We start from the raw sequence: 25,774 nt of genomic DNA, 5'->3' as shown, positions 1-25,774 counted from the left end.
TAGTTTGACGGTGACAATCATCATGACAGCAATGTGTCATCATAGTATATCTGTGACAGGCGTAATGTGACACAGCTGGAAACTTCTTTATTTTTATCTTTGCATACAAAAGCACTTTCGTGTTTTGGGCGCATTTCACTTTTTTTTTTTACATGATGCAAAACTGTCGAAGCGACTGAAATCCTGTCGCTGAAAAAACCCCACAAAAAGAGAATATGGGGAAGCAACACTTTCCACTTTCCATGCACGATTCTGTCTATGAAGCACTTATAAGTTCAGCGGTGCTTTCTATTGGTGGGGCGGCGGCGTAGTACTAGGTGGTTTGTACGAAGCACAGACTGTCATGTCATCTCTTCTTTGCCAATTTAAAATAAAAATAAAATAAATTAAAAAAATCAGATGAACCACAATGAATTGCTGGCTGCAGGGATCCTGCTTATTTTCTCCTCATTAAGAGAAACACAGACACACACAAAAAAACAAAAAACCAAACCAAAACAAAAAAAATCCTGAGCTGAATTAGTGGGAAATATTTCTGTGCCTCCAAAATAGCAGTGACATTAACATCAACCCCACAAGATAAAGCATCCCAGTTGTTACAGCACATCTAAATGTCATTATTGTGCAATTTCAGCAGCAGCGCTCTCGGGGAGTGACAGTATAAACAGACACAAAACCACCTCCCTCTGCACAAAATCCAAACCTCTGTCAAGGCGCTCTGTATTCACAACTTGTAAACTAGAAAACTAATTTCCCCATACTTTTCTCATCCCTTTCAGGTCTGTTTATGAACCCTGTAATGGGCTTTTTTTTTTTTTTTACACTGGCAATCTCCTATTAGCAACCTGATAGGCCCATTAAAGTGCTAAGCCAACTCACTGTTGGCTTACCCTGGCACGGTTACTAATGGTGTGTGCAGCCGTTAGAAGTGTGCCAAGGCCAGTGAGCTGGTGCAGAGATGGGACAAACTGTTGTTCCATTAACATGTGAGTAGTGGAAGAGGATGTCCTGACTCTGTGCTTTCACTGGGAAGTGAGAGTGACGCCACCGCTGGGTTACGAAGGTGTGAGGACCGTGGCCGGCGCTGTAACGCATGATGTGCCCAAAACAGCCTTAAAGGGATAGTTCAAAAATGTTGGCAAATTCGCCTATTGCCATAATCCCTATAGTCATAGAAGTAGGTTCATTACCTTTAATTATCGGTGCATGTTGTTTTGAGATCAGCAGGGCAGAGACGTGAGCTGCTCAGTGAACACAATGGAGGTGAACGGTACAGGTCCCCTGTCCCTCATCAAATACACAATCCAACAACTCCAAAACGCTCTGGTGGACAAGTTGGGACCTGCACATTCACCACGCTATGAGATAATCATGTATAATTATGTAACATTACGATACATAAAGCACTTGCGCTTTTGAAATCACTCTGCCCAGCAGCTGTGTCTGGGATGTAGTTCTGGCTGCATTTGCCTCGAAAATAACTCCGTCTTATAATGTTACATTATTATCTCATAGCGTAGTGAATGTGCAGGTCACAACTTGTCCACCGCTGAGCAGCTCACGTCTCTGCCCCACTGATCTCAAAACAACATGCACCGATAACTAAAAGTAATGAACCTACTTGTATGATGGCAATAGATGAATTTGCCGAAATTCTAAACTATCCCTTTAAGACTCGTTTGTCACAGACTCCTGATAACATGCTGTTTGGTTAAATGTGAAAGCAGGACGGCCCATTGTGAAGCTGCAATCTGAGCTGAGATAAGGCTGTGGCGTAACGCTACCACAAGACAAGATTAAAATGTAGCTGCTGGCCTGCTATGACTAACCAATTAATGAAGAAGTCAATCAACGGGACATTAATCTGCAGCCGGTCATTTCTCAACCACACTAAACATTTGTTACCAGATCCTTGAACGTGACAGACGTGCGTCACATCTGATGGCGTACGCAGCAAAGTATAACTGGCATTTTTCACAACTTTATGATATTTTATAATCAAAATTATTAAACAATTAATCAACTTTGGCAGGTTTCATCACATTTCATTTAATATTAGAGCTGTGACTCCTAACTTTCACTTCTTAAAGACAATATCTGTGGTCAACACAAAAGATATAAACCAGCATTTCTCCAATATATCACTTATAGACGTCATTAATCTACAACTACGATGACCTCACCTAATGCAGAGTCTAAACAACAGGTAGGATTTCTTCTACAACCATCATATTTCTGAGGCAGACTGAAGATTTTAAACAGCGGCTGTGTGTGTGAAGTCAGCGTTTCTCCTCCATTTAATTTTAAACACTACATCGTCTGGGACAAACACCTTTCTCCGCTCCCCGTCTGTTGGCTCGAGTGTCGTGTGATTGACAGAATGAGGGTCCCAGCAGAGCCTGCAGAGTGTTAACTACTGGTTCAAAGTTACAAGATGCAGAAAAGAGACAGAGAGAGAGAGAGAAAAAATCAGAGAAGTGGAACGTGGAAGTAACACACTCAGTCCTGTCATGTCACCTCTTTGTTTGCCTGAATGCACATGTTAATCTGAGACAGTCCCTTCGTGGTGTAAGAGATTAGACGCTGATGTTTCCATTTTGCCAAAACCTCAAAGCTGTCGAGTTTACTCCATTACAGCGACGGGTTACCCCCTCTTCTTCGGCCCGAACCGCTCTGGATGCTGTTTGGAGCAGAAACGCAACCTGAGAGTCATGGGAAAATTGATAAAAGCTCCTCTGGTCCTGCCAACAACAATATTCTGAGGAAAAGTAAGATGCCTGTAATGTTACTGGATTAATATGTTAACACTGGAATAGATTGCTTAACATCGTTCAGTGGGATTTATCCAGTCCAGAGGATTGATTCCTTTTTAAGTTTGTTTACCTAATTAATTTTACCTGCTTAATTCCCAAATTTCATTCTGGCTGCTTTGCCGCACACGTACGTACTTGCGCGCGCACACACACACACACACACACATGTCCACAAATATGCAGACTGACACTACCCTGACACTTTAATTTCTCAGAGGCTGAGCACAAGAGCAGCCACAGGGTGACAGACCATATTTTTGTGGTAGCTTATTAAAACCCAACACCTCTAACCAGCAGCAGATACGACTCAAACAACGCACACAGTGAAACTCCACACCCTGCCTCCCCTCAGGCCTGTTTCACAGAACACACACACACGCAACCGCAAACAGCTCGAGTCATAGCGAGCATCCCTGAGAGAGAGAGAGAGAGAGAGAGAGAGAGAGAGAGAGAGAGAGAGAGAGAGAGAGAGAGAGAGAGAGAGAGAGAGAGAGAGAGAGAGAGAGAGGGAAGAAAAAAAAAGAAAAGAAAGAAAAGAAATCCGTCAAATCTGGACCAGAGCTGGCTTGACAGTAAGGCGCAGATATCCAGTCATCCAGAAAAGTGTGGTGAAACTGTGTGAAGACGCTTTTTTTTTCAGTTTACCAGCGTTAATAAACAGTCTCCACTTCTCAGCACCATATTTAGGCATCATGTCTTTATTTGATCCTAAAAATTTCTTGGCGCAGCAGTTTCGTGTGTTAAGCAGCAGCAGGAGCAGCAGCAGAAACAGCCAGAAATATGACAACAACAACTTTAATGGGCAGATCGCACATGCACGCAGCTTTATAACTTTGTTTAAAAGTTGCTGCTTGATAACCTGCAACGTTTTCTTCTTTGTTACATATGAATATGATATAAAATTGATTCTTGTTGACTTTTTAACAGTTTGTTGAATGAAACGAGCCATTTGAATATTTAAGCTTTGGATTCAGGAAACTATAACAAGCATTTTCCTTGATTATAAACAAAACAATCCAACAAATTTCCAAAAAGGCAACAAAAAATAACAGATACTCAGACAGCAGATGCAAAAAGTGACCACCTGGTGCTAAAATACAGAGCCCAAAGCCTTCTCTTTTGCAGACAGACACACTTTATTGTTTTATCCATGCATGCTCCAGGAAAAAACACACACACATAAGCATTAAAAGTTGTTGTTTCTTTAACAGATCACTCCACAGGAGTATTCTCTAACTCTGCAAGTACATTGTGCAACGATTCGCTGTTGGGTGAATAAAATTAACCTCCGGATGAAGAGGGCGGGTTCTCTCATCGTTCTTTGACACCAACTATGACATATGAGGTATTGGTGACAGAGAGGGATGGCAGTTGCTATGAATAGAGCGTCGACGACGACCACCCGCCTCCACATGCTAACACACAAACACATGTAGCACACGTCAACACAGGCCAATGCAGCGGGGAGCGGGGCGGGGGGTGGATGTGGAGGTGGAGGAGGAGGGCGGTTGATTGAGGGAGTGTGAACGCAGCCTGCCGTTCATACCGGGATGTGTTTGACAGCTGTGACTGACAGTCCAAACGGTGCAGAGGAAAAAAACACACACATGAACACCCCGGGGCTCAGAGGAGACCGAAAATACACACACACACACACCCTGACATGTCCTCGGCAGTGTGTGTGTACCAGTCTGCAAAGACACATTCACTAATGCGAACGTGCACAAACACACATTTGCTTTTTCGCTCTGTTGCTCAGTCAGGCATGTGTCTGACAATCTCTAATAGATCAACAGGAGTGAACTTTTTCCAAAACTTTGGCACCACGTATGCAACAGTATGAGCAAAAATTATTATTATTTGACAACTTTAAGGAGCGATATTCTGCAGATCAGGTGAGCTTTTCTGTAATTATTTCCTTATATCATTGATGTGGTCAACAATGAAATCAATAGACTTGATTAAAGAGGAACAATGCAAGATTTTTACCTTAATTGGAAAGAGTAATTATGATGGTTTTAATGACTTGTTACAGGGAGAACGGAGGCTCTCTATCTTCCTTCTAGTGTCTCTTTGCCCAAACCCAACCATGCAAGATCAGTGCTGCCGCCCCGGTGTCCCAGCTCTCACCACAACACAAACACGCCCCGTAACCTGTTATCGCTTGTTTATGACAGATAAGACTACACAAATATACACGTCATCCACCGCTCCATGGATTGCTTCCTCGCCAGCTTCGTTGGAAACAAATGCACATTGGCGGGAGGAGGGTTAGCAAAACAGAGGGAAAGCGATTAACACGCGCCAAGCACCAATGGCGGGAAAAGGGAAAAAATTGTGTTTGGCGTGTAAAACAAAAACACACCAGTGGCCGATGGAAAGTTCATTTCTATGGCAAGCCTCTGTAGGGATGCAACAGGATGAACAACACCCTAACGCGAACCGTCAGGGATCTGTTCTGTCCATCTTGTCGGGGTTTATTGCTCATCATCCCGCTATATTATGAACTGCCTCTGGAAAAAACTGCCAGCAGTGGTTGAACAAACCTAAATGTGTGCACATAACAACAGCTGATCAGCGGCAATGAAACTTTAATGCACTTCATGTGCACTCACAATCCAACATAACGCAGTAGTGGCGCGTATTTGATGCGCCATGCTTGGTTTTTTCGTGCATGTCCGCAGTGCACAGCTCCACAGACCTGCTCCCTCAGGTTTTGTCTCTCCTACTGTTTCCCACTCTGACGCTCAGCCCTGTCTGAAAGGTGAAGGAGGCCGTATGTGGAAAGCCGTCGCCTCTGAGATGTAGAATGTGTGTTATAGAAGAGAAACACACATTTCAGGACAGAACAGACATGTCCTGTGATTTTCAGCCTCCTTCCAGAGGAGGGACAAAACCTGACAGTAATAGTCTCAGCTGCCAGGATGTGCAGCTTTTTAAATGTTGGATTTTTATACTAAAAACAATTACTTTTAGTCAAACAAGGCATGATTTTTTCATTTGGCCAGTGAAAAATATGTTTGGCCGGTAAATTTTAGGAGGCCACTAGCCAATGGCCGATGAGGTAAATAGTTAATTTTACAGCCTGCTGACCGGACTTCCCCTTTAAATATGCATCTCTACTAATAACTGATCCATACAAGCACTGCTTCTCATACTGATGGTGGCTGATAACGGTGGAGGACTGAGAATAGCTTTGAAAGATTGCAAAAGTTAAAAATTTTCCCTGCATAATTAAAAGGGGAGATTAATGAGCCCTTTTCTACAACCTCCCTAGTGCTGATTTCACCATCAACGGTGCACTGCCAGCAGCAGACACAGAGGAAAAACACAAAGCAGCCAAGGCTTATCACAGTTTTGACATTTTTTCTTTTTTGTAAAAAAAAAAAAAAGAAGGTGCTGGGAAAAATCTGAGAGAGATCTACAGCCGCTCTGTGTGTTGAGTACCACAACATCCTGATGGAGCAGCGTAAATCCCTCAACTGGTCCGTCCATAGACGCGATGTGATGTTAAATACCAAGCACTACACAGAACACTACAGGAACCACTCCTTTTCATGGGAACTGAGAGACACCGTGCAGGAAATAATGTCTGCCCTCGCAGCAACAGAGGCACTGTAACATCACTGACCTCAGCAGCACAGAAACTACAGGCCCCCGTTTCCATTTTTAGAGGCTAAAGTTGAGAAAGAGGCACAGAGGGTGACTGCTTCACTCGCCGTATCAGATGTATCAGATGTATCAGTGTGTGTGAAGTGGATTGAAGGTGATTGTTCTTTAAATTTGCCGTAGCTGATGCTCTGATCCAAACTGATGAGCGGTGACTGAGCTTTCCTGTGTTGCTCAAGAAAATGCGATTTCTAACGAATGTGCAGGGCGTGCTATTTGCGAAATGTAAATGCATTGGATTACAAAACATGCGAGCGACCAAAAGGAAGTGCAGGTGAGAGGTGAAAGACTTCACATTTCCATTTGCAAAGAGTAAAGAGCTCGCTTCTGAATTGAACTCTCAACAAAACAATTCTGGCAACAGAATTCAAACTTGAAGCCTGAAGCTGTGGACTTGATAATAGGTGACACCTTCGGCCGAGCACTTTCATGTTTTGTCTAGATTGCAGATAGGCAAAATCTCTCACACACACACACACACACACCATACGTTTATCCTGTAGAGAGCCGGTGATTCCCAGGAGACTGAAACACAACACACAGACGCCAGACGCCATCATTCATGTGCTCAAGGTCAAGGGTCAGGGGGCGACCTCTGGGGGTCAACCAGCAGGCAGTGTGTGTGCTCCTGCAACGACGACGTGCACATGAACACGGCCTGAAACGGATTAAACTACAAACACACAAACAGGGCCGAGGCCGGTGGCAGTGACCATCGGAAATATTAAAAACTATTTTCAAATAAGGCCGAGGTGACATCAACAGTAACCTTCGATGTTGTAATCTATTTCTGATGGAGAAATCATTTTTAAGTTCACTAGGTCCTTAAGCAAGTGCACAAACACACAGAGTCCATCTGTCAACTGAATATAAGAAGCCTGGGTGCTGATTTAGATTATGTATCTGGCAACTCAACAAATTACATTTATATGGTGTTAAAGGGATAGTCCAACATTTTGGCAAATTGGTATAATCCCTATAGTGTTACCTTTATTTGTCGGTGCAAGCTATTTTTAGAATAAGCAAGCAGTCTCTGCATTTGCCTCGAAAACGACTCTGTTATTATTCTGTTATTATCTCATAGCGTGGTGAATGTGCAGGTCACAACTTGTCCACCAGAGCGTTTTGGAGTTGTTGGATTGTGTATTTGATGAGGGAAACCAAGAAATCCCATGAGCCTCCGCAGCGTAGCTCTGAGCAGCTTGCGGCTCTGCTCCGCCGTTCTAAAAATAGCTTGCACCGACAATTAAAGGTAACGAACCTACTCCTAAAACTATAGCGATTTTGGCCAATTTGCTGAACTGAAATTGAAATTGTTGAGCTATCCCTTTAACACACTTTGATTAACATACATGAACCACGTTATCTTCATTATCTCTTCATCAGATACCACCCTTCTTACAACAACACTTTATATAATTATACACAATATATTACATTCTCGTTAGAAACCTCAAAAGCTGTTCGTGTCAATCCGTGCCTAATTAAACTGTTTTTCACACGTCTGTCACCCGGGGTGGGTCATCTGCACTCTGACTCAGGCTGAGTGTGAATATGAGACCACATATCTGACTACGTGTATGGATTTTACACACACACACACACACTCGTCTCCCTCCCTCCCTCCTTCGCACCCACACATACAGTAGAGCTCCAGGACAGTGCACACAAACAGCAGTGTGAGAGCAAGAGGAGGGATGGGATGAGGGATTAGGCCTGTAAAAAGGTGTCTGGTTTCCCAGCCCGAGGGCTGATAGCAGATATCACAACTCCTCCGAGTGGCCGTACACCTTATTATCAACGCCGCGCTCCCTCGCAGCTTCCACTGGCCTCCATAGCCGAGGGCCGCCTCGGTGACACCAAATATACTGAATGAACTCTGTTCCAACCACATCTAAAAACAACAAGCTCATACACAGACGTACAGGAGGAAACTTGGCCACAATACTGTTGCTTTTGTGGTGCAATTATGTCCAAAAATGTGCTATAGCACTAAATTAACACATAAACCAGACGTTGCTTATGATTAAATAATCAAACACAGGTAGAAAATCAATAGACAGTGTCACTATCACAATATTCCCTCATGTTTTTCACTTTCCTTTTTGTTAGATACCAAAAAGAGAAATAAATCTGCCGTATTTTAAGATATAAATTCAACTTTTTCCCCGTGTGCAGAGTTGTGGTGTAGCCTCTTGACCATAGACTAGCTTCACTCAGTTTTACACAGTTCAGCGCAATAACAAGAGATACAGGAAAGAGAAGAAGAGGACAGTTTTATATTTAGACAACGCTGCACACTGCACAGCCCATCGATGCCTTAAATTAAGCAATTCTACCATGACTCCGACGTTCCTTGAAACTTGTTTGTTCCTGAAATGCAGCTTGAATAAAGCTAACATACACATCAACAATCTTCAAGCAGCAGCTATAAAGTCTGCGTAAATTAACCTCCAAATCAAATCAATCAGATATTATATTATATAACCGTTTCTCTATCAATAATCAAAGTTATCGGCTAATTTTCATAACCAAAAATTTATGGCAATCTGGGAAGTGGTGAGTTCATCCAGTTCAGGTGCATGAGAAGTTATGTTTATGTATGAAAACAAAAGGACGCACCCATCCTACGCCGATATCTGTCGGCACGCTAATTGATTTTCCAGACACAATGACAAAGATGTGGATTTATGGGCTGGTGTTGCCAGGCCAACCTGTTAAAGGCCATGCCCTCGAGCCTTACGCAGCGCCACCGTGCCAAGAAAAATAAGCACGATATCGAAAGACACAAAAACAAAACCTTCTCGGCTCCTCCTTGTGAGTTACCTGTGTGTGACGTGTGTTGAAAAACCGTCAAGACCAGACAGAGACAAAAAGGGGTGGAAAAAAAAAACACACAAAAAAAAACATGTCTCACCAAGCAACTGAATGTGTTTGTGTGAAGGGGACTTCAGGCTAAGTGAGAGAAATTTGGAAATTCGAGCCTGCTGGCTACATTAGCACTGGCAGCCTATTGAAAAATACCTGCATACTGATGTCACAGCCCCAACACACACACACGCACACATGCACACACGCCAAGCACAAACATCAGGCCTTTTTCCTTTAATACACACTCACTTCCTCAGCAGCCCTGTGCCATGCTGTGTGTGGCCTGCAGCATGGGTATCACGCACACATCTCTCAAGCACGTATTTAATCATTGAGAAAAAGCTGTCGCAAGCCAGGGCGGCCAAGTTTGGGCAATAAACTCGTATCCTGAGTCAACCCCGGACAAGTGTTTCAAGGTGGGGGCTGGAGGGCAAAAAGGGACAATGAGAAAAAGAAAGGAAAAAAAAAAAAAAAAAAAAAAAACGTAAATAGGGGAACGAGGGGGCCGGTCAGAAAGCCTTGGAGCCGGAGGGAACGGAGAAAGCAGAGAGACGTGGCTGGAGTTGGAGGCTCGCTCTGTGCTTGGCACCACTGCCTGGCATGTGCCACCGTGCATGCCAACAATCGCAGCAGGCAGTTAAGAGCGGCGAGGACAGAGTCACTACGATGATCCTGCTGCCTGTTAACAGCGTTTCTATGGGTCAGCCATGCACACAACTGTCTGTCTGTCAGAAAATATTATTTACACGAAGAAGGACAGCAGAAATCGACTCCTGTCTACATTTTAAGACTTAAAGGAGACATATTATGCGCCTTTTCCACAAATTAAAATAGTTCCCAGGTGTCTTGAAGACAAGTCTGTAACATGTCTGTCAAAATACCCCAAGGATCAAACAACACAACTCTTTTCATCCTCTCAAAACAGCCCTGTTCAGAACAGCTGGTCTCAGAGCCGGTCCCTTTACCGGTCCTCAGAGACTCTGGGGATTTTCAAATCCTCCTCTCAAAACCCATTTTTTTCTACCAGGTTTTCGGACCTGTGTGAGACAAAAAGTTGTTCAGTTTTGTGTACTGAATGTATCCGTCATTGCTGAAAATGTCTTTTTAAATGTATCATTGTATTTTATTGTTATTTATTTTATGGCTCCTTAAATAAACGTGTAAAACAATATGCAAATGAACCACTGCTTGCCCCGCCCTGCCCCTTCTACTGGTGATTTCAACCTATAGGGAGCCTGAAAATTACAGATTTTTTTTGTCAATTTTCACATTTTGGGGGCCGGAAGCCAACAAAACACCAAAATAAATAAAGAGCCTTCAAAAAGTGATATTTCCATAATATGTCCCCTTTACCCTTTAATAACAGTTCAAATGAATAGTCCATCCTCAATATTTCAATGTGCCTTAAGTGGACATTTGTTTATATGAGCAGTAGTAGGACCGTGATTATCTATTGTCTTGTTATTGTCACACATCATCAGTGGAAAATCTGGCACTAGTGGGAATTTCATCATTCGTGGATTTGACCTTGCTTGACTCCTGTATGTAAGGAACCGTTCAGATTTTTTCTGTTCTGAGGTTGTCGTGGCGAACCGCGGAACAAAAGTGAGTCACATGTCACTCTATGAGTGTATTATGAACGTTTCCCCTAAATCTACTTTTGGCCATTTCCCCTTCACATTATTAATCCAAGCCTGGCTGCCGGCTTAGAAAGTCGAAATGAGACAAGGGCAAGATGAAACAAAAAAGAAAATGAAAGAAGGGGCGATGTGATCTGAATCGCTAAAATAAATAAAAAAAGGCTCAAGAAAATGATCTTTTAGACGAAATAAAAGTTTAATGTTGCAGATACAAGCAGGAGTTGACTAAGTTAGCTGACTGCTGATGAGCTGTCCGACCCTCAAGGCTGGCTGACTGACTGACTGACTGACTGACTGACTGACTGACTGACTGACTGACTGCAGATGGCAGAGGTCTGGTAGCTGCCCTGAGACGCCCCGTTGGGGGCAGAATCAAGGGCAGGGCTCAATGCTGTGTGTGTGTGGGTGTGTGTGGGTGTGTGTTGAGTTGGGTGGGTCACATCAGTCTGCAAGTGCCTGCATACACACACGCACGCATAAATACACACTATACACACAGGGCACCAGCTCCATCTGTCTTTGACATGGGAGAGCTTAATGACAGAGGTGGAAAAGCCAAAGAAAAGGCCTCCTCATTCTCTCCCTCTCTCTCCTCTCTCCTTTCATTTTCCTTCCCTCCATCTCGCTCCCTCTTGACCGCACTCTCCCAACATCAATGCTCCATATGGACAGACTTTCTTTAAAAAAAAAAAAAAAAAACTCCTCTTGGCCTGGCGCACAATCAAATAGACATCTAGACGTACACTCACTTGCTGTACACATTAACGAGTGTAATCTGGCGCGGTGGCTGGAACATACTGAGCAAGTGCATACTCCATTACTTGTGCACATATAATATGTCCTGAACACGAAGTAATGAAGTTTCCAGTGTGCGCTGTGGTGGAGCCAACCTGGACTTGCACACACGCACACACACACACACACACTTGATGCTTGCTTTATCTTTAATGAAGCCTCCTTTTGTGAATCCCGCAGCACTGACTCTGTTTTCTCTATACAGCCTGCCACCTGGCTCCATTCAGTCCTCAGATAACATGTGTCCTAAATTAAGACTTCTGACCAGTCACAGTGGGCCTACAAAGATGTCATCCCTGAACTCATGTGCCTCAATTTCAACAAAAAAAAGAAAAAAAAGAAGAGTAAGAAAAGAAAAATTCGATAGCGAGCGTGCTATAACTGAACACAAGGTTAAACCACTTCACTCAGGTCTGATGGAGCTTGAGCTCTGGGTCGCGAGGGAGAAAGAAAAAAGGAAACTGGTCGAGGATAAAGAAGGTTTTGGTAGAAAAAAATTCATGAGTGGGCTTGTTGCTCTCTGTTCAGGCAGATAGATGATAGAGGAAACAGTTCAGCACCTCATTATCACACCTCGGGCAGGTTATACAGACAAGACAGCTGAAGATCCTGTTCTCAGCACAAAACCAAATATAGCCAAAAAAACAACAACCGTGTGGTTCGTGTGCAAATAAAAACATTTTCCACTTAATTCGTCTTTCGTCACCTGCAGAAACTTTCGATATCGTATTTCAATTTGGTGTTTAATTTGAGGAAATCTATTGCGGTGACTGTGTGCGCCCTGAACGGTTGCGCTAACACGTCTTAAGTCAACATGACTTTTACCGTCCTATCTTGTGAGGTTGTGTTAAAATATGTCTGAGGTTGCAAAAGTGGAAGTGGTGAGTTTATATTGGACTGGAAACACATACGTATAATTGGGTCGAAATCCAACCACAACAGTATTTCCTTTTAAGACCAATCAAACTAAAAAGTACCTGGTGGAAATGGAAATATCTTCAACGGCACACAGTGATGTCAAGTCTGCGCTCGCTAATGAAGCAGTGCAGAAAAAGACAAAAGAAAAAAAGAAAAAGAAGAAAGCACAAAGCCATTTTAAGTAAATCCAGCCACGGGAGTAAGACGGAGTAAAAAAAGAAAGACGTGCAAAAGACATCCTGCAATGTGATCTCACCAAATTAGACAATCGTGATCAAAAAAAGCTGCAGTGAAGTGACAAGTGTGACTGTAGCCGAAGAGCCACGCAGGATCGGCTGGGGTTTAGGGGTTGAGACAGGTCATGTGCTTGAGGGAAGCTGTCAGGAATGAGAAGAGAGGGGACGAGGAGAGGGAGCCTTGAACCTTGAGTGAACCACCCTTTCTCGCTCCCCTCTCCTCCGAGCTGATGACTCAATGCTGCAGCGGGAACCCGGAGGGGGGGGCGGCGGAGGAAGGATTGTAAAGAGTCGAGATCGACCACAGCAGCAGCACCACCGCTGAAGCTCGTTGCCTCTTGTGCAGAGCAGCCGAGAGTCGAGGAGGGAGCAGATAGCGGTGGTGGAACCGCACGGGGCTGCTGTGGTGGCTCACCATCAAAATCTGATTGGGCTGCGTTAGACTGATAAACCTGAACCTGGAGCATCTCAGTGGTTAAAACTAGTATCGCTACTGATTTACTGAAACAATTCAATTCCAATTCACAAGGTCCTGATTTGATTCGATTTGATATTAACTAGGGCTGGGTTTTAAAAAATTGATTTTCCGATTTAGTATATCGATCTTCATTTGAAAGATTGGATATCGACTCATAAAATCCTTAGATCCATCTTTTAATGAACCCTGTTGCACTGTGGAGTGGAGTGGAGTGGGTCGTTTTAAATAAAGGTGCATTAATGTAACTGCTTTTTCAGTCAATTTAATATAAACATGAATGTTTTTAATAAAACACCAGAGAGTTAGAGTTAGTTCGAGAGTTTCCATCTTTGTACAATTTGCAACATTTGTTTTGTGAAAATCCCTTTCATAAACAAGCAAATTGGTATTAAAACTGGAATATCTCAAATGAATCAATATCTAATTGGATCGGGACCTGGTGGATTGGAATCAAATCAATTCAGTAAAGTACAGTATTAGTCCGGGGACTAATAAAGTTGTCTGAACTGGGGCGGTGCGTGGTGCAGTGGTTAAAGCGGCCGCCCCATGTAGAGGCTACAGTCCTCAACGCAGGCGTCCCTGGTTCGAATCCCGTGTTGGGCAGACCTTTCCTGCATTTCATTCCCCCTCTCTCTGCCTCCCCCTTTCCTGTCTACCTCACTATCGCTATCAAATAAAGGCAAAAGGCCAAAAAATATACTTTAAAAAAAAATTGTCTGAACTGAACTAAATCAGGAGCGATACCCAGCCCTAATATTGATTCATTCAGAGATATTTTGGATTTAATACCAGTTTTGCTTGGATAAGAAAGAGATTTTCACAGAACTAATGCTGCAAATTGTACAAAGATGGAACTCTCTATCCTGGTGCAATATTAAAATAATGTTGTTAAAAGTGCAACTGCTTTAACAGGAAATAGGAAACGGCGTGCGATATAAGATCGATGTAAGGATTTTATGAATCGATATCGGATCTTGTAAATGAAGATCGATATGAATCCGAAAATCAATTTTTTAAACCCAGCGCTAGTAAAAACACACTAGTTAGTATGGCATTGGCCCTCCAGTATTCAGCCTAAACCACAATGGAGCTTGTGGGGTTTCAGTGCTCCAGTGGGGGGGCAGGTGTTTGCCATCACAGGTCTCCTTGTCGGGAGGGGGGGGGGGGGGGGGTTTGTCTTATTGGCTTTTTCCACTGTGGGGAGTTGGGCCTTGGTGCCATGAGGGGCCACAATCAGTTCAGATGTGCTGGCTTTTCCACTGCATCATACAGCGACTGGTTCACCTGCTAACTCTGAGACTAACACGTTGCTTTTCCTATCGCTTTCCCTTCACAATAAAAGCAGCTCACCAGTGGAAATCTTTCAGTGGGACATGATTGGTGTTAGCTGTGATTTAACAATTTGTCAATGCTGCAACAAGAGCACCAAAGTGAAACTAGACTTCATATAGATTCAGGAAAAGGCTTGTAGCATGGAGTCGCTGACGTCGACCACCACAGACAAGTGGAAAGACCCTATTACTAACTGTGCCACCTTGTTGCCTCCTTACTGAGTTTCATTCTCATTTATCTCTCAACCAGCCATTAATCACACTTCACAGAAAAGCCTCTGTAATTTTGTCTTGATTAACCGAAGCTAAAACAACCCAGAGGTGTCAGCGTTCCTCACTGAAGCCAACGACAACCTCGCAGCAGTCAGGTGTTTTATAGCACGACTGTAGTGAATACTGAATGTTTCTTTTTTTTTTTTTTTTGGAAAGAGGGAGCTGTTAGAAAATAGGAAACTTTCTTCCCTGGTAATAAAACCATCTGATTGGCCTTTTGGCTGAAACATCAAAAGCTTTGGTTTGCACTCACATGTGGTCACACCAAGGGTTTTAACAACAGATATGCATACATTGTTCAATTTTGGCAAGAAAATTAACTCCATCAACACAAGCCAGAGTGTAACAGACTCATTACCAAGAGAGGCAGCGGTGTACGGCTGCAGCTCATGAACACTTATTGATTAATCTGCCGTCTCATTCAAAATAATCAATCGGCAGATTTGGATTTTCTCATGTATTGGGCTGTCTGGTTTACAAAATGTCTGAAGAAAAAAAATCAATACGAGCTCTAACCATGAAAAATATATATAAAACACCAAAATAATGATTCACTAAAAGGCAAAACAAAGAAAAGCAAAGCAGGAGCTGGAAATAATAGTATTTGGTTATTTTGCTCAAAACAAAATCAAATATCAAAATGGCTGGCATTTGATTTTCTAAAGGCCACGAGCTTCCATCTATCCAGTCTACATGTCTTTTTTATTCTTTTTTTTTCATAGGGATAGGACTGTCCAAAATAAAGCCCGGTCTCTCTGGACATCTGTCAGCTCCGGCAAACTAACCACTGGTCTTGCCCTGCCCTTGCCTCAAAAACCACCCCGAGGACTGAGAGCGCTGCATCAAGAGAAAAAAAAATAGAATTCCTGGCAGAGACAGAGAGAGGGAGAGCGAGACACGACCTTTAGCCCACATGCTGTGAGATGATCCTCAACAAACCAAACCGAATGTAGAGACCGCGGCGGCAAGCTCGAGTGTGTGTGTGTGTGTGTGCGAGTGTTTGAGTGTGTGTGTGTGCAGTTTAGCAATGACTTTGCCAGCACAAGACTGCTGTCTGGTTTCAGTGTTGTTGTCACGATGGGGAAGAGAGGACGGGAGGGTGGGAGGAGGGTTGTTGTTCCTGCTACTTGTTCCTCTTCAAAACACCCTATCTTTCCAAAATAGTCTACTACTGTCCTTGAGGTGGTAAACATGAGATGATTTCCCAAAATCTCAAATATGCACCCACTACGCCTGCACGATATCGGCGAAATGTCCGATCTGAGATGACACTGTTCAGTACTGAGATGACGATATGGCCTGCGATAAATCAAGGTGTGCATATTAACCATATCTGTGTAAATTCTCATTTGTCAGGTGGTAAAAATGGTATTTTAGACAATTTGGTAAAAGGCATCTCTAGGAAATTGAATGAAATCAACTGAATGAAGCCACTTGGATAAGGGGCGAAACGTCTTCAAGTCCAGTTGACTTGATTCAATTGCCTATAGACATGTTAACCATACAGTTCCTGTGTCTTTCTGAGAACTATTCAATACGCTGTAGTACATATGCCAGGCCTGTAGTGGCACTGTAAAGGTGCAGCCACACTATACCCGACCAAATCGCGGAGTGTCGTGTCGCTCCCATTGAGAATACATTGGGATGCGCCGTCGGGCGTCGTCTTTGCTGCGCTAAGGGGCTGGGATACCTGACGGCGCATCCCAATGTATTCTCAAAGGAAGCGACACGACACTCCACGATTTGGTCGGGTATAGTGTGGTTGCACCCTGGAAAGCTTGCACGCTGTAAACAAACTCCAAACATTATAATACAAGTCGACTGCACACGGGAAGTCGTCGCCCGAACAAGTATGCCGATCACAGCCGTGTGGACGCATTTCAGGCACGATATCCAAGGGACCCGACGGAGGTCTGCCATTATTGTTGGTACGTTACATTACGTTATGGTTAGCGATGTAGCTCAGGTTACAGGCGTAAATAAAGCTTACTCATCGCATTACAGGTAACCTTTTGCGATGTGTTTATCGTGCATCTTGACATTGTGACGACGATGAAAATAAGATTCATCGGTCAGCCCTAATGCACACACTGATTTGCCATGAAACCCAAAGGTTTTCCTGCAGCTTGGTGAATAATGAGCCCTGAAGTTAAAGTAAAAGCCACGTTCATTCATCTAGCAGACACTTTGGCGAGTTGGGGATGAGGTTAGAATATTTGAGGTCCATTTCTAATAAATCCACCGGGGTGATAAATAGACAAACTTTGCTGGTGACTTCTCAGGATAAACCATTGGATATGAAAAAAAAAAGCCAGTTAGCCAGTTTCCTTGCATGAGCTCATGTGAAACCTCACGTACATTCTTCTGCAGTGCGTCCAACACGATGGCAACGGTGGAGAACATCGGGCTGCAGCCACAAGTGCGACCATGATCGGCCGCCGCAACATGAGCAAACCCCCCTACTTCAAGGATTGAGGAGGAAAAAAAACATAAAGCATTGTTTTTGCTCGACCACAATCAATCGGACTGTTCCACAAAATGACACACATCTATTACTTCATTGTGATTCTAAAGCAAAAGGCCAAAACCTCCTGACGTCAACGGCCACAGGAATGCCACCAGGCGGATTCTTCTGTGAAACTCTCCGGCAGCCTTAGTTAAACAACCAGACAATGCGGAGAAACATTTGGGAGATAACACTTTGCCTTTCCTGGAACCTCGCGCTCTGTTCCCTTCCTTGAATATCTTCCCGACACTTGATAACTCCTTCTGGTGCCCTTCTTGTTCCCTTTCTCTCTCTCTCTCTCTTACAGAAAGGCAGTGGGTTGGTGGGTGTGTACGTGGGGAGGCGGAGGGGGCTGCTTGTATCCGCAGGGCTGCTATCACTTGTCTGGGCAAACGCCAGCAGTGATGTCCCTGGAGGTTGGCTTGCAGGAATCATGAGCCGATATGCAGCATTTCTTTTTTTCCTCAGGGCTCAGACTGCCCCTAAAATTTGAGACAGTGCAAGTAAATCTCGTGCCACCAGTAAATTTGTCTTTTTCTTTTTTAAACACTGACTTGGCAACTCAAAGAATCAGGAATCCATCTTTAGAGGTAGCAAGACAAGTTGTGTGAATGAAATGAATGAAAAGAAAATGTGAATATTTGCTTTGTAGGTCGATTAACAGTGTATGTCCCTATACATTTTCTGCTTGCCACTGTACTCCTAGTGAAAAAAGTTAGTCTGGAGCCCTGTTTTTTCACATTAAAAAACATTAAAAAGATGCACATGAACGTCACACACTGCAAGGTTTTGGAGCGCGGTGATGATACAAACTTTGCTCCAAGAAAATAAGCTGAGCGACTTGCACGAAGAGACGAATATCATACAGAATATGTACGACAGAGTCTTCAGAGTCAATAGGACAGTGCTGTAAAAACGTCAATTCAAAGCCTTGTGAGGATCAATCAGCAGCAGCTGTTTACCTAAAGCGGATGGAGGAGGGTGGGAGGGAGGGACGGTGGGGGGTTGAGACGAAACTGCTTTGCGACTATCAGTAGCCTTTATGTGATGCCACTAACAGTCCCAAGGCTACAACAACATTTCTTTCAGGAATGGGCTACTGCTGGCTGACTGCCTGCCACTCCCTCCTTATCTAACACACAGCAATAGTGGCAGTTGCTTACAGCTGTGGGAGGTGGCGGTGGCGGCGTTGTTAGGGGGCTTTCCCAACATGGGGAGATCCTGTGTATATATTTGTAAACCCCTCTTCCTCTGAATGGATGGATGAACCAGCTCCGGTGTGGTTGTCAAGAGAGAGAGAGAACAGACAAGAGCGAGAGAGACGTGAACAATGCTTCTGAGCTCCCCGCTGCCACAGCTGAGAATAACAAGGCAATTATCTGGGCCAATAGAATAAGAAAATAAAGCTTTTTTTTTTCTTCCTTCATAAGCGCGGCTCTCTGGTGGATTCGCCTAAAAGCTTACAGCAGCAATTTCTACTTGTGTGTAGTGTATCAGAGGCCTGGCGTGAGTCTCCGATTTGAAAAAAAAAAGACAGCTTCAAAATACAGATCCCCCTCTGTGATCCCCGAGGACTTTTTTTTTTGTTTGTTTTTTTTTGTTTTGCACAAAGACAAACAAAAAGGGAGAGTGGAACAAACACACGCAAGTCAATAGGCGCTCTGTTTAATATGTTTTCCTCTTGATTTCAGCTGCTGCAACATAGGAAGTAGGTGAGAGTTTGTGGCGGTGGAGTTGAATGAAAGCAAACAGGAGTCAAACAGGGTGGAGGGGGGAGGTGGGGAGGTGGAGGGGGGGGTATCAGCTTGTGTTTTCTGAATGAAACATCCTGAATGTGGAGGGGACAGTGGGGGCAAAATAGTGCTGACACAGTAGAAAACCACCGTTCCCTTGGCGAAAGCTGTAATCACTACAAACAGCAAAAAAAAAAGAAAAAAAAGAACAGGGGGCAGGGAAAAGGCGAACGAACGGCAGGGCCGAGGGAAATACTCTTGGAAGAGGGAGAGAAGAGTGAGAAAGAGAGAGTGGTGGTGGGGGGGGGGCAACGAGCCGCTCCAAAACAAGAGTCAGCGGAGAGGTACGTACTTCCTCCGCCTGTCGCGTTTTGCCTCGTGTTAGCTTTCTGTCTCTCTCTCTCTCTCCTTGTCTTAGCTAAGCGGTGCGGGCCGGTGCCAACAACAACACAGAGAGAGAAAGAGAGAGAGAGAGAGAGGACTTGGGCCTCTATCAAACATGACGCCAAGGCTGTTTTCAAAACCACACTGGCTTTAGATTTACATCAGAATGTTCCGTCCCATCCTCTCCGAGGCAAACAGCAGCGGCGGCGGCCGGCAGCAACGTTTTTTTGGGACGAGCCCCGAGATTAAAAAAGTATGACCTCAGACTGATGCATTCCAAGCCCTTGCACAAGTAAATAAACGGCCCCTTGTCGCGGCTGTTGAACGAGACATCTAACCCCCCCTATCCCACCCCCTTATCAGGCCCCCAGCCTGGGAGAAATTAGGTAACGCAACCCCCCCTTCTTTCTCTTTCTCTCTGCACGAGAAAGGTCACTAACTAAAATGCATCATCGATAAAAGAGAGCTCGCTTGCAGTGAGGGGAAGCAGAAGCGCAGTCAGGGGACATTGGTATATATCTGCAACGCTTTTTCGAGCACATGGCTGACGACCAAGAACAAGGAGTGCCAAACTGGCGCCGGTCCAAGCCAAATTACGCAAAAATGTGCGTTTCTATCCCCCTGGGTGTCTCCTGTAGTTGTTCCCCTGAGACAAGACAGAGAGAAATAGAGAGAGAGAGACACACACACAAACAGGCTGAATAGGGAAACAAGAGAGCGAAGACACTGAGTCAACTAAGGGCGTGTGTTGCTTTAAGAGGCCCATCATCGCCCGACCAAACAAGTTGAATCTGAACCCTGAATGAAACTATAGGCTTCGGGGGATATTTCAATCATGTGAAGTAATGGATATGCATGAACTTCCAAAACAATAGGCTACTGTACGAATGGGAATAAATCCCCCCCTAAAGATGTCTGGCGGTGGCACATTCGCTTTGGTGCTTTGCCTGTGACTTCTGTACAGCTACCCCCCACCACCCCCACTAACCTCACCCCCACCTCCCCACCTCCACACACGCCACACACTTTGAAGATTTTCACAGCTCTGGGTGGATATCGGGCAGCTTTTGGAAGGGGCTGCGGGATCCTGAGGTGACACACGGATCAGGTAGCTTGTATCATCTCCGTCGTTAACCTATCCATCAGTGTTGCAGCTAAAGGTAGCAGACTATGTGCGACTGTGTGTGTATGTGTGGACATGGGGCGGCTGCTTTGAGGGTCTTGGTGGGGGTTGGGGGTGGGGGCAACTCGGCTTGTCTTTTAACTCTAGCCTAAGCTTTTGCCACCATAAAGGTCAGGGCTTCGACATCTGCTGCTCTCTCTGAACCTCTCCTTTCATAAAGGGAAGCAGGGAAGAGGAGAGGACCCTGGGGAATGGATGCACGCACGCACACACACACACACGCATAAACACACAGATCAACTTTTATGTCTAGGCACACTCACACACACACACACACACACACTCACTTGATCAGCAGCAACACAGCCGCAGAGCTCAAACCACACGCTCATGCTAACAAATACAAGAGCACAAGGTTTGTGTCTCAAAGAAAGGCTCAGTAGTATCATTACAGCAGCACAGAGACGCTTGGCTTTTGGCCTGAAAGGCTCCATCGTTCCTGTTTTTTTTTTTTTTTTTTGGCAGAGGGATGGAGGGGGTTGGACTAAAAGGAATCCTGTCCCTCGGGGGCACAGCGAAGGCAGGGCAGTGTTGAAATAAGTGATTCATGCTTGTATCATCCCAGGTGAAAAAGGGCTGCTCTCTGAGCTATCTCCACCAGGTTCAGAGGAAAAGTTAGGAAAGCAACACTGCACTACTTACATAAAGGCTGACAACGATGATTGTTTTTCATTTATTGCTTCTACATCATCTTCACTTTTACCTTATTTGTTTTATCTCATCTTGCTTCCTACGTATTTATATAGTTCTTGACTCCTCCCTCCGTCCCGAGCTCTTAATGTTTTCTTGACAGCTCGTGTTGACTGTCTGATGTTTGAGCGAATGTGCAATGGGAAAGCTACACATTAATTGCACCCTGCGGGATGAATAGCGATGTCTGAACTGAACTGAACTGAACCGATGATGATGATGATGTTTTTGCTGATTTGAATCATAGTTGCAACCTACAATGCTCTGAGTACAGTACCTTGCTGTGGCAATAGGGAGATTTGTGTACTGCGGTGAACGACAGGGGGTTTCCCTTCGCACGTGTTTAGACTGCATCCAACAACAAAACAGGTGCACAGCAACAAGGCTGTGTCGTCTAGAGCTGGGACAATTAGACGACTGATAGAAAATGAATCGGCGACGATGTTTTATGTCATTGTAAGCAAAACAAAACGAGCAGTCTGGCAAAATGAGTCCACAAGGAAAATAACAGATTCAGGTCTCTACACTGTTTATAATAATATAATGTATGTTTGGTTTGAAAGAATGTCCTCTCATGTGACCAGATGTTCTTGAGATGTTGCAAGAAAACCTCAACAAAGACCACTTTATTAACGGCGATGAAGTCCACTGTAAACACTAATTCATGCCGAGCAGCCGCTCTCCGTCATGAAACGAGCAAAAATACAAACTGTTCCTGGCCATTGTTCAAACATTCAGGCGGCGGCCGACTGTTTGCTACGTGAAATATAGATTTTGGATTGTGTGTCATGAGTTCACCAGTCCGAGATGAAAGCGCCAGCTCTGTGGCGATTACAAGAGTAGTAGCACATTAAACTAAATTGTCTACGCTGGGAAATGCGGTTGATCCGTCAAAACAAAAGTTCACTGTAAATGTTCAAATTAATTAGTAACTACCCCCCGCAGAGCTGCACTTCCTGTATCAAGCAGAAAGCTAGGATAATGTTCACCCAAAGAGCTTCCACTGTTTATTGATAAATAGCTTTCCAGCAGCGAACAGATTTATGCAGAAAGACATACAACACAGCAACAACAAACCAGAAACACAGCCCATATATCAAAAGTCTAAAAACCCAGAGTCCCACAACATTAATCACAGAGACAGTGAAGTCAGTGCTACAATTAACTATTCAATAACAGGACATAAAAACTACAGCATCCCTGTTATACTATTAGAGCAGAGTCATAATACCATTAAGAAGCCCTGTGGATGAGGAGCCCCTCCCTGCGTAAAGCCAAAACCATGGGGGCACGGGGGCTGTGGTCAGCCTCTCTGATGGCTCCGACCGTTATTGTGTACATGGCCTACGATAGGCTGGAAAAGAGCCCGTATGGCGCTTTAATTTTCTGTTAAACCTCCCTCGCCCCAAGCACGCACGCACCCACCCACCACCCCATCTTCCTTTTGCACGCTGACCCCCACTCGCGCAAAACACACATGAATCTGGAGATATCATCTGGACAGGTGGCCAGCCACCCAGACCTGACCCGCCTGCCCTCTTACTTGCCCCTCCCTCTGCCTCCTCCCCCTATAACCCTCCTCCTCCCAACTGAAATCAGTTCAGGTCTGTTGGAAAGCCCCAAATGAACATGCACAGTAAACCGCCCCCCTCTCCAAATCCACCTCCCCTTCTCCTACCACCACACACACCTCCAACAAGCCCAGCAAATGTCTGTCACCCACTGAGCTGTCTGTGGGGATTACTGCCCGAGCAGTGCAAAAAGGAAAAAAAAAAATAGATTTGTGTCTGGCTCATGTGTCGGCAAATAATTTTAATCAGGGTTTATTTCACAGACTGACCAAAGCAGAAAAAAAACAACAGACTCCTATGAACACGACACTTGGTCAAGGAAATATCCTTTTATATTTTAAATAATATGATCGCATAACTGATGCCACAATTTAATAGGAAACAAAATACACCAATAACATTGTCTAACAATCGATTCAAGAGAGTTTCAAAATACAAACATTTAAAGCTTTTGGCTGCCACATATCACAAACACATCTGATGCAATCAGTGGAAGGGCAGAAGCTATAATGATATTTCTAAAGGTTAGACAATGCAATTGAATTTGACAAAGAATAACAGTGCAGACATCAGGGAAAATAATGTCAAGTTCAATCACCGCCAGCAAAAAGTCATATAGTCTTTTATGTGGAGACTGATCACGAGAAACTAAATCAATGGCTTGGGGCAAACTAAAAAAAAAGGTCTGGATCATCTTTAGGTGATGATAGGATAGGGTTAAGCACACATGGCTGCGGGTGTTTATCGTGAATTTTGTCCTTAGATGCACTCCTCCACATGCACATCCACATCCACGGATAGCCACTTATGTTATAGGATGAGGGCTTTTCAATTAGCCAAGCGTTCACAGAGGTCAGAGGCGGATCGCTGTTTGTTTATGTAGCAAAATAGTATTTGCGTTACTTATGGAGCTGCAGTTACTTTCAGCGTGTGCGTGTGTGTGGCAGTATTTACAGCGAGCACGCAGCGTGTGTGTGTATGAGGCAAAAACTGTCTCACAAATGCGGTCAAGATTATATTAAATAAATAAATAAATAAATAAACACATGGATAGGACAGAAAGACGAGGGGGAATCATGCCTTCGCCTTGCTTTGCTCACAAAGCCGCCGCAACGTGTTTCAAGTCAGATATCGCTAGCTCAGACGGACGTCCATTATCGGACAGCTAGCTCAGTTTTTAAGTCATGAATCAAACGAACCCCGTACGTAAACGTGCTTGCCCCGGCTAACCGAGTGGTTTCAGCGGCAGCGAGGCGGACAGAGGTGGTGGAGGTAGAAGTGGTGGTGGAGAGGAGGAGGAGAAGAGAGAGAAAGAAAGAGAGGAGGGGGGTACATGTGAGCATTAAATTGTTTTCGAAAACATGCCTCGGTGGTGTGTGTGTGTCTGTGTGTGTTTGGGGCTCGCTGCCTGGCTAGCCTGTTAGCTACCAGCTCTCGCCCCGTTGTCTAGGAGAAAGCAGAGAGAGACCACCGAGGGTGACGTAGTATCGCTTTGCTGGGGCTCGCGCACAGAACACTGCAGCAGCAACAGTCAGCTCGCGCAAGAAACGTTAACTGGGCAAAGAGAGAAAAAAACACACTCACACACACACACACATACGCTCACTCGCACGCAAACACACTGAGACAAAGACAAAGATAGGACTTGTAGCGACTAGAGCAGTGGTGGCAAAACACTGAAATGTACCCAGGTTAAAACACAGAGAGGAAAATAAAATAATACAAGCATTTTCATAGCATTAACTTGTATTGTGTTAAACTACTCCGCTCCCCCCCCAAACTGCCAGCCCCGAATCTCAGACTCACCCTGTCACAACAGGCGCCATCTTCCACAAACTCTCACCAAAACTCCAATACTCGCGATATCCTTTCTCTCTCTCCCCACACACAGCCCAACAATCCGCCGAGACAACAGCGAGCAGACTGGAGGTGTAGGGACGAGGGAGACGGAGAGAAAGGGGGTGGGTGAGGAAGACAGAAAAAAAAGGGGGAGGCGGCGGCGGCGGCGGCGGCGGGTAACAGCAACACAGAGAGAGAGAGAGGGAGAGAGAGAGAGACAGAGAGAGAGAGGGAGGGAGAGAGAGAGAGAGAGAGCGAAAAGGGCAGACGCCACAACAACAGGCGTGGGAAACTTCGCAAATCGCGCGAGAGTTGGAAAACTCTCACAATAGGCGAGCACAGAGGGAGCGTCCCCTATCGCGAGACGTGCGTAAAGTAGAGTGGTTGTTTATCATGTGGCGCTGAAATACTATTCCCACGTGTTTACCGGGTAATAAATAACAGCACAGATAGGTTTTGGTGCGGGGAGAGGAGGGGAGGGGAGGGGGGAGAGAAAATACTAGTGGTGAGGAAATCCTTGGTTTTCCCAGGCTCACATATATTTTACAGTATGCATCCTGTCTCCACATGGCGTCCCTGCAGTATGAAGCATTAACAGCTGCATGTAATTACAGCCAAATTATCATCTTTATTTAAGAATACCTAACCCCAGTAGTAGTGTGTACCTAGGTAACAAGCATGAGAGGTGATGAGACTGCAAGAACAACACGCTGACTTTAAATTAGAGGAGGAATTAATGGAGGGTTTTCTGCGCACCAAATTTACAATTCCCCTGGGTAACTTTGCAGTTCCTGTTTAGAGAGTGTGGAAACAATGGTGTGACCACATGTGAATGGGCCATACA

General features: G+C 44.6%; 2 protein-coding genes across 2 annotated transcripts in view; one reads left to right on the top strand and one right to left on the bottom strand.

The window, feature by feature from the left end:
- The window catches only part of rbpjb (recombination signal binding protein for immunoglobulin kappa J region b), a 49,024-nt gene extending 24,008 nt beyond the window's left edge, over positions 1–25,016 (bottom strand). Inside the window, exon 1 of the mRNA XM_085759493.1 lies at positions 24,898–25,016. Within this exon, the coding sequence (XP_085615619.1) occupies positions 24,898–24,917 (20 nt within the window). The 5' untranslated portion in view covers positions 24,918–25,016. The remainder of the gene's footprint in view (positions 1–24,897) is intronic.
- The window catches only part of tm4sf5 (transmembrane 4 L six family member 5), a 252,573-nt gene that overhangs the window by 42,005 nt on the left and 184,794 nt on the right, over positions 1–25,774 (top strand). The gene's annotated exons all lie outside the window — the stretch shown is intronic.

This window comes from Trachurus japonicus, chromosome 18, assembly GCF_045865225.1.
Source record: "Trachurus japonicus isolate A0001 chromosome 18, Traja_1.0".
Lineage (NCBI taxonomy): Eukaryota > Metazoa > Chordata > Actinopteri > Carangiformes > Carangidae > Trachurus > Trachurus japonicus.
The sequence above is the reverse complement of the archived record's forward strand: the minus strand, read 5'-3'. Positions and strand labels throughout refer to the sequence as shown.